The 12417-nt window shown below is 36.6% G+C and overlaps 1 protein-coding gene across 1 annotated transcript; it reads left to right on the forward strand.

The window, feature by feature from the left end:
* Positions 1-4279: 4279 nt before the first annotated feature.
* Positions 4280-12001, forward strand: LOC114286989 (uncharacterized). The gene is made up of 5 exons (XM_082899274.1): positions 4280-4426; positions 10828-10893; positions 10988-11089; positions 11181-11297; positions 11381-12001. Exons 1-5 carry the CDS (start codon positions 4350-4352, stop codon positions 11424-11426), a joined length of 408 nt encoding a protein of 135 aa, XP_082755400.1. The 5' UTR covers positions 4280-4349; the 3' UTR covers positions 11427-12001.
* The last annotated feature ends 416 nt before the right edge of the window (positions 12002-12417 follow it).

Raw genomic sequence — 12417 nt, forward strand, 5'->3', positions numbered from 1 at the left:
ATATTAAGGCCTAATTTAATCATACCGAATTAAGTCTAAGTGGCACTAATGTAATTAAGTCTAAGTTGTGCAATTTATCAATAATTAACCTAATTTAATCATACCGAATCAGTTTTCAGATAAATATGCCATAAAATCACATAAATTATGATGGTCCTAAAACATCAATCAATTCCTGGTTCGGCCGCCGATAAGGCCTTCAATTCGCAATTTAAACATAAAAACTGAACAGATAATTAAACAGTCAATAGATAGACATACAATTCAACAGATATACTTAATCAATCCAGTTCCGGATTTCAGTCAATCAGTTCAGTACTTCAACCAATTCAGTTACCAATCATAATCGGTCTCGGTTTAGCAGTAATCAGTGGTTATTCGGTAAACAGTAACGAGGGTTGTTATAGTTTTACCTCTGTAGTATGACAAAACGACCGACCTAACATAGTCATGCTAAAGCGGCAGAAATGACCGAGCTCCAACTAGCTCGGTTCTTCACTTCATTGCTTGTACCTCGGTTTGGTCCGTCGAGACCGAGCTAACCATAGCAAGCTTGGACCGAGCTAATCAAAGCAAGGTCCTGAGGAAAGCTCAAATAATCTCGGCTCAGAATGGTATGACCAAGCTAATTACACCACACCGACCGTGGTAACCCCAAGTACAGTTGGACCGAGCTAACTGCAAGGCCCTTTCACTCGATCCTTTTTACCGTGGCCCATTTACTTAGCTCGGCACAATTTATTTATAAATTACCCTCTCAGTTACAAAGCCTTAATTCAAAATCTTGCTTGAGAGGCTCAGAAAATGATTGGGCAGCCCCTTAGCTTCATCTCCCTCAGTCCCTTATTTGCTAATAATATTGTTCAAGCAAGATCCAAAATTTAAAATTCAACAAAACTTAAAATGCAACATGAAAACAAAAGAGAAAATTGGGAGAAAATATTCAGTAGACAACAGTTTTTAATAGGTCTATGGTGGTCCCTCACTTGCCGATTTCTTCAAGTGCTCTGCAGTTTTTTCAACCTACAACGGTAAATAAAAAAAAGTTGAGTTTATTATTGTATGGGAAAGAAATAAACCTTATTGTATAATCCTGTTGATCAAGTCTGCGCTCCTCCGTACGACGTCGCTTTATTCCCTGAAAACACAAACGTGAGCTAGTCGGCGGGTGTGTGCCGGATACCTCTCCGATGCCTAAGTTAGCAAAATAGACAAATAGACAAAAGCTCTATGTATTCGAGAATCAAAGTTGCGTTACCCCTCCAAAGGTGATGTTGTGAGCTTTTATAGGTTCCATGTGACACAATCCTAGTAGGACTCTTACTCCTCCCTGTAGAGTCCCCCTAGGAATCACATTCCTGAAAGATAATGCTTATCCTTCAACACCCCCTCACTGCTTAAATCAAGTGAGATGGTTTTACCGTGGTCGAATCCCAATATAACTGAGATAAGCATGGCTATGCTAAGCCGCAGAGTAGACCGAATTAAAGCCAGTTCGGTTTCTTCCATTCACTACTCTTACCTCGGCTTCTCCTCTACAAGCCATGGTGTGTTTAGACTTAGTTAATAAATAGCAAGGTTTTGACCGAGCTAACCGCAACATGCCACGACCGGGTTGTTTGTAACACTATCTTGGACCGGGATAACAACAAGGCCTTTTGGGGACCGGGCTAACGCCAAGGCCCTTTTTACTCCGCCCTTCTTACTGTGGCTCACAACAGCCCAGCTCGGCCCAATTTATATATATAAATTACCCTCTCAATTATGATCATTCATACATTTTTAATTTTGTTATAATATAATCTCTCAGTCAGTTGTCATTATAATTTTAAATGAAAAAAATATAATATATAAAATTAGAAGAACTAAAATGAATTTTTACAAAAATTATAGAGATTATCAATGTAATTTTTCTCTTTATATGACGGTCTCTATTATTTCTTTTGAATTTATATTTTGGTCCCTATAATTTTGCACATTATTATTTTTTTTCTATTTAAAATGTTAACGGAGCATAACAAAGGAATCACATTACAACAAAATTAAAAGTGTAGGAATTTAGTTTACACAAAATTAAAGTGATACTTCACTTAATGATGTAATTTATCCAAGATTAGAGAAGCCAAGTCCTTCATAATATGTTCTTTTGAAAATATTAAAATTAGTTTGGAAACAACGTGAAAATGACGGATTTTTTTTTTTTTTAATTTGAAATTTTTTCCCACCAAACACACAATACCTCTTCGTTTCAATTTGTTCTAGCAGTTATGATGATTAAAGTTATTATCTGTAGCAGGATTCCAATAATCATTCCCCACCAGATCTCCTGGGAAAAAAAAAAATTTAATTAAATATTTACAATTCTCAATGAGAACAAAATTATTTAAGGCTAATCACCTTTTTAGTATCCCAAACTAGGTAATTAATTTGTTTTATTTTTAGTCCTTAATATTTGATGTGATAATGAATTCTGCAAAAAAATTAAAGATTATACTATATATAAAGAGTTCAATGTCACGTCAATGTAGGCAAAATAAATCAAATTATGGTTTCAGCAAACACAGGAGAACCACAAGAATTTGTGAATTTGTTAAACTCACGGTGGTATGAGTGTGTAAATTAAATGTAAAAATAAAATAAATAATAAATAAAATAACTTAGAAAATAATTATAAATTATTTTTCGAATTAAATGCTTACAGAATTAAACGTTGAGGCTTGTGTTGGACACAATCTCCTTAAAATAGATTTCGCCCTCACTCCGGTGCTTCGAGTTTTAACTGGCGTTTACTTCCCAAGATGCAACAACTACACCTTGATTTTACAGCACTATAAAACCAAGTCTGGCGAACCAAAATATATTGTAACTCTTCTTTTTTCTTCCTAATATAAGTGCAGAAAAAATGCAAAGAAGACATAGGAAAGAGGACGAAAATTCTGATGAAAGAATGAATGAATGAATTGTTGGACAGATAGGCTATATATAGGCAACCAAGCACCTGTTCGGTTTTGAATTTGTGGCTACCAATAGGTAAGACACCAGTTCGGAACAAATCTGTTTGGTAACATATATAAATCTGTGTTTACCCAGAACAAATCTATTCTAGTGGCAGTTAACCTGTTCGGGTGGACTTCCAACAGGTAGGTGAAGGGCCCTGTTTGGGTGAGAAAAAATTATGGACTGATTTAAATTAAATTTTGAATACTGAAATTCAAAATTAAATAAATAAAAACAAATGTTTTTGGCCCAAAAAAAATTAAGTATTGGGCCAAAAAGCCCAACACAACCTCACACCACGTGCCCAATCCCAAGCTTGGACAGCTGTGGCGCGTGCGTGTGGTTTTAGTTTTGGGTCCAGTAGGTCTAGCCCACTACACCCATAACCTCACCCTTCCACTAACTTGGCTACCCTTTGGGGTCCATCCCAAATATCCCAAGTTAAGGTATATATACCCAAACAATTACTCAAGGCTTTCCAAAATGGGACAAGCACATTTCACAAATGTGTTGTAAACCCACCAAAATTCATTTCCACGAACCTGAAATACACGTTGAATTCTCATTCATTCGGAAATGGTTTTGAGCAACCAAATACATGATTTAATTCACTACGTGGCATTAAACACGAACCCAAGAAAAAAATGTATCAAATAACGTTTGGGTCCCACCTTAATTAATGCTCAAAGTTAGCCAAAAATAAGGTTTACAAAGCCATTTTTCTAACAGAATTTGCATCCTGGAATGAAAAGTGCATTTAAACATTTAGGCCTCTTTTGAGAATAATATAAAAAGTTAAAAGTCAATTTTTAACTTATTTTGAGTCATATCATTCTCTTTATTTTTTTACATTTTTTCAAAAAAAGTAAAAATCAAAAAATCAATTTTTAATCAAATTCCCAAAATAATCGTTAATTTCTTTTGCCCAAAGGGCATATGTATTATGTACTACATCAAAGAGAGAAATTTGAGCAGACCTTGCAATGGAATAACATAAAATGTGGGCAACTTCATCTACATGTTAAATCATGAACAGTATGTAATCAAGAATCAGGATCATCGGCCGCACATTCCTGCGGCCCTCTCTAAAACGACATCGTTTTGGTAAAAACGACATCGTTTTGTTTAGTTTTTTTTTTCCACAAATTTGAATTTCCCGCTCGTTTGTTTCATCTCTGTTTGGCCCTAACCATTGCGACTGCGACATACAGAGCTGGACAAATAGAGAGAAGAGAGGTGCAGAGAGAGAGAGACGGTCGACGAAGACCGTAAGACGATCGGAGACCGGAGACACGATCTGCGGGATCTGCGAAGAAACGAAGTGTGAAAGATGGCGGAGGGAGGCGACCGTGATGGACAGAGAATGTCGGATGGACGCGAGTTCGGCAGCAACGCGACGGTGTCAAGTCGACATTGCAGCCATGACGAGGTCCATTTCATCTCTGTTTTATTTTTGGGCCGCTATATACGTATATATAATTTATATATAATTTTTCCTTGAATGGTATGGAACTGATTTTTCCTTGGAGGGGGCTGTTGTTCCTATAATTTTTCCTTAGGGGGGGCTGTTGTTGATGAATGGTATGATGGTCTGCTATATACGTATATATAATTTATAAATAATTTTTCTTTGAATGGTATGGAACTGTTGTTGATGAATGGTATGAAGGTTATGGACCGCTGTTGTTGATGAATGGTATGAACTTTTGAAGTGTTATTTACTCAATTAATCGAGAGTACTGAAACGGTAATATTGGAGATAGACCAAATCACACCTAATAACACAAGTTTTTAATATTGAACCAAACAATCCCCAAACTCCAAGTATGCCAATATATATATATATATATATAATGTTCAATAATTCAGGGTATATATCTCCCACTTAACACAGTCTAATTAGGCCCAAGTTATCTCGTATGCCAATGCTTCACCTTAGGCTCTCTATAATTTGGTTACAACATTTTTAAGTAGGTGATGTTATCTCACATTATATTAGTCGTGGATACAAATATTTATACTTCAGAATGGTTTTTATTGTTTCTAATTGCAAGCACCATTTCAACCCAAGGAGAAAACAAAGGGAAGATAAGTTAAATTGGATAACTGTTTACAGGTAATTTACTTTATCAATTTTATGAACATTCTTAGAAAACAAATAAGTGAGATGAAGTTTTTAATTTTGAATTGTGTGCTTTATAGAATTACTAGAAGGTGCGCACAACCAAATGTATTCAATTGGCAGTTAGTTACTGTGGGGATATATTTTCTGAGTACCAACACGTGGCCAAGGTGATGCCGACGTGTTAGCCGAGGTGCCACGTGTCCTGGTTGTTATGCCGAGGTCATCTCGGATAGGCCGAGGTTACCTCTGAAGATATCGGAATCCGATATAAGCGGATGAGGGGCAAGAGTCCTAGAATGAGAGAAAACTTCAGTTTGTATTAAGATAAGACTCTTAGAGAGTTTATCCTAATCTTACTGGGAGTCCAAGATTAGCAGTAATCTTGAGTCCATAGAAGTTAGGCTTCTATTGGGACTAGGTTTATGTTGACTATAAAAGAGAGGCACACACATGGGGCTAAGGTATGCTTTTGATACTCAATCTTGTGAGTTTAGCACTTGATTTATCTTTGAGAGATATACTGACTTGATCGTCGGAGTGCCCCCGGGTGGACGAACCACAGCTAGAATCTTCTCTTTCTGTTGCAGGTCAGCTAGGTGCCATCTATTCTGCCGGTGCTCTCCAGCTGGTTACTAAGCGGGCAGTGTGGTCAAAAAATCACCCACACAATTTGGCGCCGTCTGTGGGAAAGAAAGAAGAATAGATGGCCAATGAAAGAAAGAAGAATAGATGGCCAATGATGGACATAAGGATCAGATTGGAGACAACGCTCCTGCTGGGAGTGGGAGACCTATCAACCTCGACGTTGAAGGGGACAACCGCAACACAGAAACTCGTGACTAGAGTCACGGAGTGAAAGACGTCGGCCAGAAAGGTGACGCACCAAAGACAATAGATCGAAGCATATACTACAACGAAGATGACCTCCAAGTATGGAAGGATAGATACCTGCGGAGGAACGAAGACCCTTCCAGAAGGGATGCAAAGGCAGGGGGCATGAACGCTCCCAAGGAGATAACATTCAAGTATAAAAGAACTCATCCTAAGTGAGCAAATCCCGGATTCCAGATCCTGGATCCCGGATCTTAGAAAACATGATCTCGGCCTAGATGAGTAGGTCCGAGAAGAGAAGAGCTCAACCTGAGTGAGTAGATCCAAGATTCTAGCAGACAAGATCTCGACACTTAAAGTCCGAGAAGAGAAGAGCTCAGTGAGCAGATCTCAGATCCCAGAAGATAAAAAAAGAAAACACACAAGGTTGGACTGTAGTTAGCCAGGTTGAAGACCTTTTATAAGGTTCGCAAAGGAGTATGTGGAAGCCATGCAGGGGGCAGAGAGAAGAAGAATATGTTTACCACTTGTTGAAATTTGCAGCAATTTACAAGTTGATTAAACGGATATGATGTTTACCACTTGTTGAAATTTGTAGCAATTTACAAGTTGGTTAAACCGATATGATGCTTGCCACTTGTTGAAATTCAACCGAGGTCATATTTAACACTTGATGAAATTCTGTGTGAATTTACAAGTTGAAGTTAAACCGAGATGATGTTTAACACTTGTTGAAATTCTGTGTGAATTTATAAGTTGAAGTTAAACTGAGGTCATATTTAACACTTGTTGAAATTCTGTGTGAATTTACAAGTTGAAGTTAAACTGATGCGATATTTAACACTTGTTGAAATTCTGTGTGAATTTACAAGTTGAAGTTAAACCGAGATGATGTTTAACACTTGTTGAAATTCTGTGTGAATTTACAAGTTGAAATTAAACCGAGATGATATTTAACACTTGTTGAAATTCTGTGTGAATTTACAAGTTGAAGTTAAGCCGAGATGATGTTTAACACTTGTTGAAATTCTGTGTGAATTTACAAGTTGAAGTTAAACCAAGATGATGTTTAACACTTGTTGAAATTCTGTGTGAATTTACAAGTTGAAATTAAACCGAGATGATATTTAACACTTGTTGAAATTCTGTGTGAATTTACAAGTTGAAGTTAAGCCGAGATGATGTTTAACACTTATTGAAATTCTGTGTGAATTTGAGAAGTTGAAATTAAACCGAGGTCATATTTAACACTTGTTGAAATTCTGTGTGAATTTACAAGTTGAAGTTAAACCGATGTGATATTTAACACTTGTTGAAATTCTGTGTGAATTTACAAGTTGAAGTTAAACCGAGGTCGTATCGGAAGAAAATTGGTTTAAACACTTGTTGAAATTCTGTGTGAATTTACAAGTTATAGTTAAACCGAGGTCGTATCGAAAGGAAGATGGTTTAACACTTGTTGAAATTTTGAGAAAAATTTATAAGCTGAAGTTAAACCGAGGTTATGATAAAGGATGATAGTTAAAACACTTGTTGAAATTTTTGAGAAAAATTTACAAGTTAAAGTCAAGCTCAAGCAATATCTGCGTACTTATCGAGACTACCAGGTTATCAAAACTTGAAATATGAAAAACTGAAGTCTTGATAGAAGACATTGAGAAAGTGACAAGTCCTAAGCAACACTTGTGAAAATATTTGTTACAATATTTTCAAGTGTTAGGACAAGGCTGAGATGAGCAAGATTAGAAGTTGTGACAGAGGTATTTTACCCGAAGAGATTGTACAGTCAATGTGTACTTTGAAGACATGCAAATTATTCTAAGTGTAGAATCATACAAGAGCAGAAAAAAGAAGACATTCATTGAAAGAAGAAATTATAGAAATGCATTTAAAGAAGAAAGAAGGCACTTCGGCCTGAATATTGAAAAATAAATTATTCAGACTATAGAAATGGCACATCGGCCGGATTAAAAGCATACAAAGAAGGACAAAATACAAGGTACAAGGTACAAGGAGTAAAAGAAGGAAACAAAACTACTCGACATCAATGGCACGATATAGAAGTTAGTTGGGAAGACTTCTCAGCAGCCTTCTCGGCCTCGAGCTCAGTATCAATCTCCTGAAGAGTTTGATCAAAGCTCTTCTCGGCGATTGGCACCTCGGAGTTTGAAGGCAAGGATTGAAAGCAAGAATCGGGAAAAAGACACAGAAAATAGAAACAAGAATGTAATTCGTAATCAAGAATGGTGATGAAGCTATCAGGAAATCAAGACAAAAAGATTGCACAGGTGTGTCAAGCCAAAAACAGTGGCAGAAATCAACAAATGTGTGAACAGTGTGTATTCAAGAAGATGATTTGGAAACAACGGGTAAAACAATAATGGTGATTAACAATGAAGCAGAACTTCTTGGAAAGCAACAAGAAATAAAACCAGGAGGAACAGTGGCTTACCAGAAAGAGGGAAGCTAGAATGAGAATTACCGAAGTCTGACGACGGATGCGAAAATGACAGAATGACGTAAGCTTCACTGGAGGAGAAGAACGAAAATAGTTGTAGAGCTTGAAAGCTTGGAACAATGACGGATTTAAGCAAAAGAGCTAGAAAGAGAAAACGCCAGAGGATTGAATGAAAAAAGAGAAAAATCAGAGTCAAGAAGACGACAAAGTTCAAGAATAAAGCCAAGTGTACAGGCACTAAGTAAGTATGTGAAGAACAAGAAAGTAATGATCCAGACACGATGCTAGCAACAGAAAGCGGATATGGCAAGAACAGTGCCAGGCGTTCAAACAATTTAAAACTTAAAAACAGACGAAAATAAAAGACAACAGAGGGCAAGTAAACGGATTCAGAAGAGTTATGAAAGATTGAGCTTAATAAAAGAGTTTATGAGCCTACCAAGAGAAATGAACGCCGATATGAAGATCGCCGGAGTCAAATAGATGACTGGAAGTCGGGAACCCACCAAAGAATGTGAGTGGAGCATTTGCAAAGCTCATGGAGTTTACGAATTAATGAAACAAGAACCTCGGCTAGAATGTGTGATCTCGAGCAGCTTGGAAAGCATGAAGCTTGATACTTGACAGAAGTGGACAATAAAGTCCAGGGAACTTTGAGGTCGGCGAGTTTGATCTTGGACAGAGGGGCACAGATGAACGAACAGTGTAGGTTCCATCACCTCAGAATGCCGAGGTAATAAAACCTAGGGGGCAGTTGTGGGATATATTTTTTGAGTACCAACACGTGGCCAAGGTGACACCGACGTGTCAGCCGAGGTGCCACATGTCCTGGTTGTTATGCCGAGATCATCTCAGATAGGCTGAGGTTGCCTCCGAAGATATCGGAATCCGAGATAAGCAGATGAGGGGCAAGAGTCCTAGAATGAGAGGAGACTTCAGTTTGTATTAAGATAAGACTCTTAGAGAGTTTATCCTAATCTTACTGGGAGTCTAAGATTAGCAGTAATCCTGAGTCCATAGAAGTTAGGCTTCTATTGGGACTAGGTTTATGTTGGCTATAAAAGAGAGGCACTCCCATGGGTCTAAGGTATGCTTTTGATACTCAAGCTTGTGAGTTTAGCACTTGATTTATCTTTGAGAGATATACTGACTTGATCGTCGGAGTGCCCCAGGTGGACGAACCACCGCCAGAATCTTCTTTTTCTGTTGTAGATCAGCCAGGTGCCATCTATTCTGCCGGTGCTCTCCAGCTGGTTACTAAGCGGGCAGTGTGGTCAGAAAATCACCCACACAGTTATCATTGTCTTTGCAATTATATAAAGGCATATTTTAAAAGTAAAAATTGTAACATTTTATATTACCATCACTTTTATATGAAAATGTATAGAATTTGGTTGTTTATTTTTTACTTTTGCACTAAAAAGTTGGTATATGTTGATGGATTGCCGATGTAACTAAACTAAAAACAAAGAGGTACTTTATTAAATTAGAAACAGAGGTACAAAATTAAACATTATCATGCCTGTCCAAAAAAATCCAAGTCAGAGATCCAAGTAATATGAATTGATTCATTGAACCTATAAATCGAATTGCAGGTAATTGAACAAAATAATGTTGTTGATGAGTTGCCTAATTGTGGTTGGAAGCCGAAATTGGGTATGCCATTTGACTCTGAACAAGCTGCATATGATTTTTACAATACCTATGGTGGAAAGGTGGGGTTTAGTATTAGGAAGCTATATGCACACAAGAACAAACATACTAAGGAAATAACTTCACGGACTTTTGTATGTTACAAAGAGGGAACTCGGGGTATTGACAAGCGAGATCCACTAGTAACATTTCCGAGACAAGAGGTGAGGTGTGGTTGTGGTGCTCGATTTAGTATCAAGTTAGATAGAAATTTAGGAAAATATGTTGCCATTGATTTTGTTGAACATCATAATCATGATCTTGTGCCTCAAGAGTGCATTCATATGTTGCCATTCCAAAGAAAAATATCTACCACCCAAGCAATTGAAGTAGAATTGGCTTCAGAATACAGAATTCCTCTTAGGTCTGTTTATGAGCTATTTGGTAGGGAATCAGGTGGAAGAGCATCACTGGGCTTCACCAAATTGGACCAAAAAAATTACTTGAGATCGAAGAGACAAAAAGATTTGAAATATGGAGAAGCGGGTAGTGTGTTGCAATACTTTCGTAAGAAAACTTTAGAAAATCATTGGTTCTTTTTCTACTTATCAAGGTCAACCTTCTTCCGCCGTGGGTACTCATTTAATACAGGTAATATTTAATTTAGGGTGTTTACCTTTGACATGCATAGACCTTAGGGAAATTGAACCTCATATGGAACCAACATTATTAATTTTTTTTCTTTACATTGTCTTATTCTTTTGTTTATGTTGGTTTACTTTAGGGTGTTTACACTCCACAAGGTCAATCTCGACCTCCTTTTGCCATGGGTCGTAGTAATTATGTTGAGGTAATATTTCATATTGTCTGTTTTTTAAAATGAAAATGCATTACTGTTTTTTTTTCATTTCACTTCTTATTTTCTTTATGTTGGTTTACTTTAGGGTCATGGTCGTGCAATCTATATTTCTCAATCTCAATCCCAATCTCGACCTGAATCCCAATCTCAACCTTCTTTTGCCATGGGTCGTAGTAATTATGTTGAGGTAATTTTTCATATTGTCTGTTTTTAAAAATTAAAATGCATTATTACGCTTTTTTCATTTCACTTCTTTTATTTATGTTGGTTTACTTTAGGGTCATGGTCGTGCAATCTATATTTCTCAATCCTAATCTCGACCTGAATCCCAATCTCAACCTTCATTTGCCATGGGTCGTACAAGTGTTCATCATGTCATGTATCCTACATATGATGTGAGTTTAATTGTTTACATACTTTACATTGAAATTGTAGTATAGATTCTATAAATATTTTAATACATGTATCACTATTGCAGGGAAATAACACGCCTCAGTCAATGCCGCCTGATTCAATGCCTTTAGTGTATCCCACTTCGACATCGTTTCAGGAATTGCTTCGAGGTACTACTGCAGTCCAACTGTCACAAGCCTCACATAGTCTTGCTGACAGTCATGTCGATGGACATCTCTGGAAGGCTTGCACCGAACGATGATGTTATTATATTTGTGGATTTGGGTGTATTTTTTTTTAATGTTTGGTGGGATTTGGATATTTTTAATGGACATCTTTTTTATGTTTTTTTAATGTTTGGTGGGATTTTGATATTTTTTATGGAACTTTTTTTCATGTGTTTTTAATGTATGGTGGGAATTGGATATTTTTGATGAATCATGGCCTTTGTTATGTATTTTTTATGTGTTTTTATGTATTTTTAATGTTTGGTGGGAATTTGATATTTTTTAAGAAACATATCTTTTTTATGTATTTTTAATGTTTGAGAACAATGTTCTTTTTCATGGAATTGTGTGTATGCATATATAAAGTTCTTATGATTTTCATCTAGAATGTCTTTATTGTGCAGATGACATTTATGTTTGTTTTAGTCAATATTTTGTAGTGGTTGGTGCTTAGGGAAGTTGGACAGGTTAAATTCCTTGAGGCACAGGTTCAATTCAAGTGGCTAGGCATGGTGAGTTCATGCAGGATGTTGATTTTGTTGACTCATGGTAAGGTGATGCAGGATGGTTGGAGTGATCATATTATTTTTAATATTTGGGAAGCTTACTTTGAGATGCCTCTTTGAGGATTACTTTGAGATGCCTCTTTTATGATTTAACATGCTAAAACCCATGGAAGAATTGCAGTACAGTGCCATGTATAAAGGATTGATCATCCATCATGCAACATCATATTCACTTTGTACTTACATAACATCATATTCACTTTCTTTTCATCGCATGAATCTTCATGCATCATATACATAGCACTCAATATCATTAATCAACACAATTGACATAGCATAGTCACTTCATTAATTAAACATTGTTTGGATTTTACATGCACATATAAAAG

Source organism: Camellia sinensis, chromosome 12 (assembly GCF_055761805.1).
Source record: "Camellia sinensis isolate YWXY chromosome 12, ASM5576180v1, whole genome shotgun sequence".
Taxonomy (NCBI): domain Eukaryota; kingdom Viridiplantae; phylum Streptophyta; class Magnoliopsida; order Ericales; family Theaceae; genus Camellia; species Camellia sinensis.

Coding starts and splice junctions, on each gene's coding strand:
- LOC114286989 (XM_082899274.1), top strand. CDS start 4,350: ATGGACAGAGAATGTCGGATGGACGCGAGTTCGGCAGCAACGCGACGG. Junction 4,427..10,827: donor GACATTGCAGCCATGACGAG/GTCCATTTCATC, acceptor GGTTTACTTTAG/GGTGTTTACACTCCACAAGG. Junction 10,894..10,987: donor GTCGTAGTAATTATGTTGAG/GTAATATTTCAT, acceptor GGTTTACTTTAG/GGTCATGGTCGTGCAATCTA.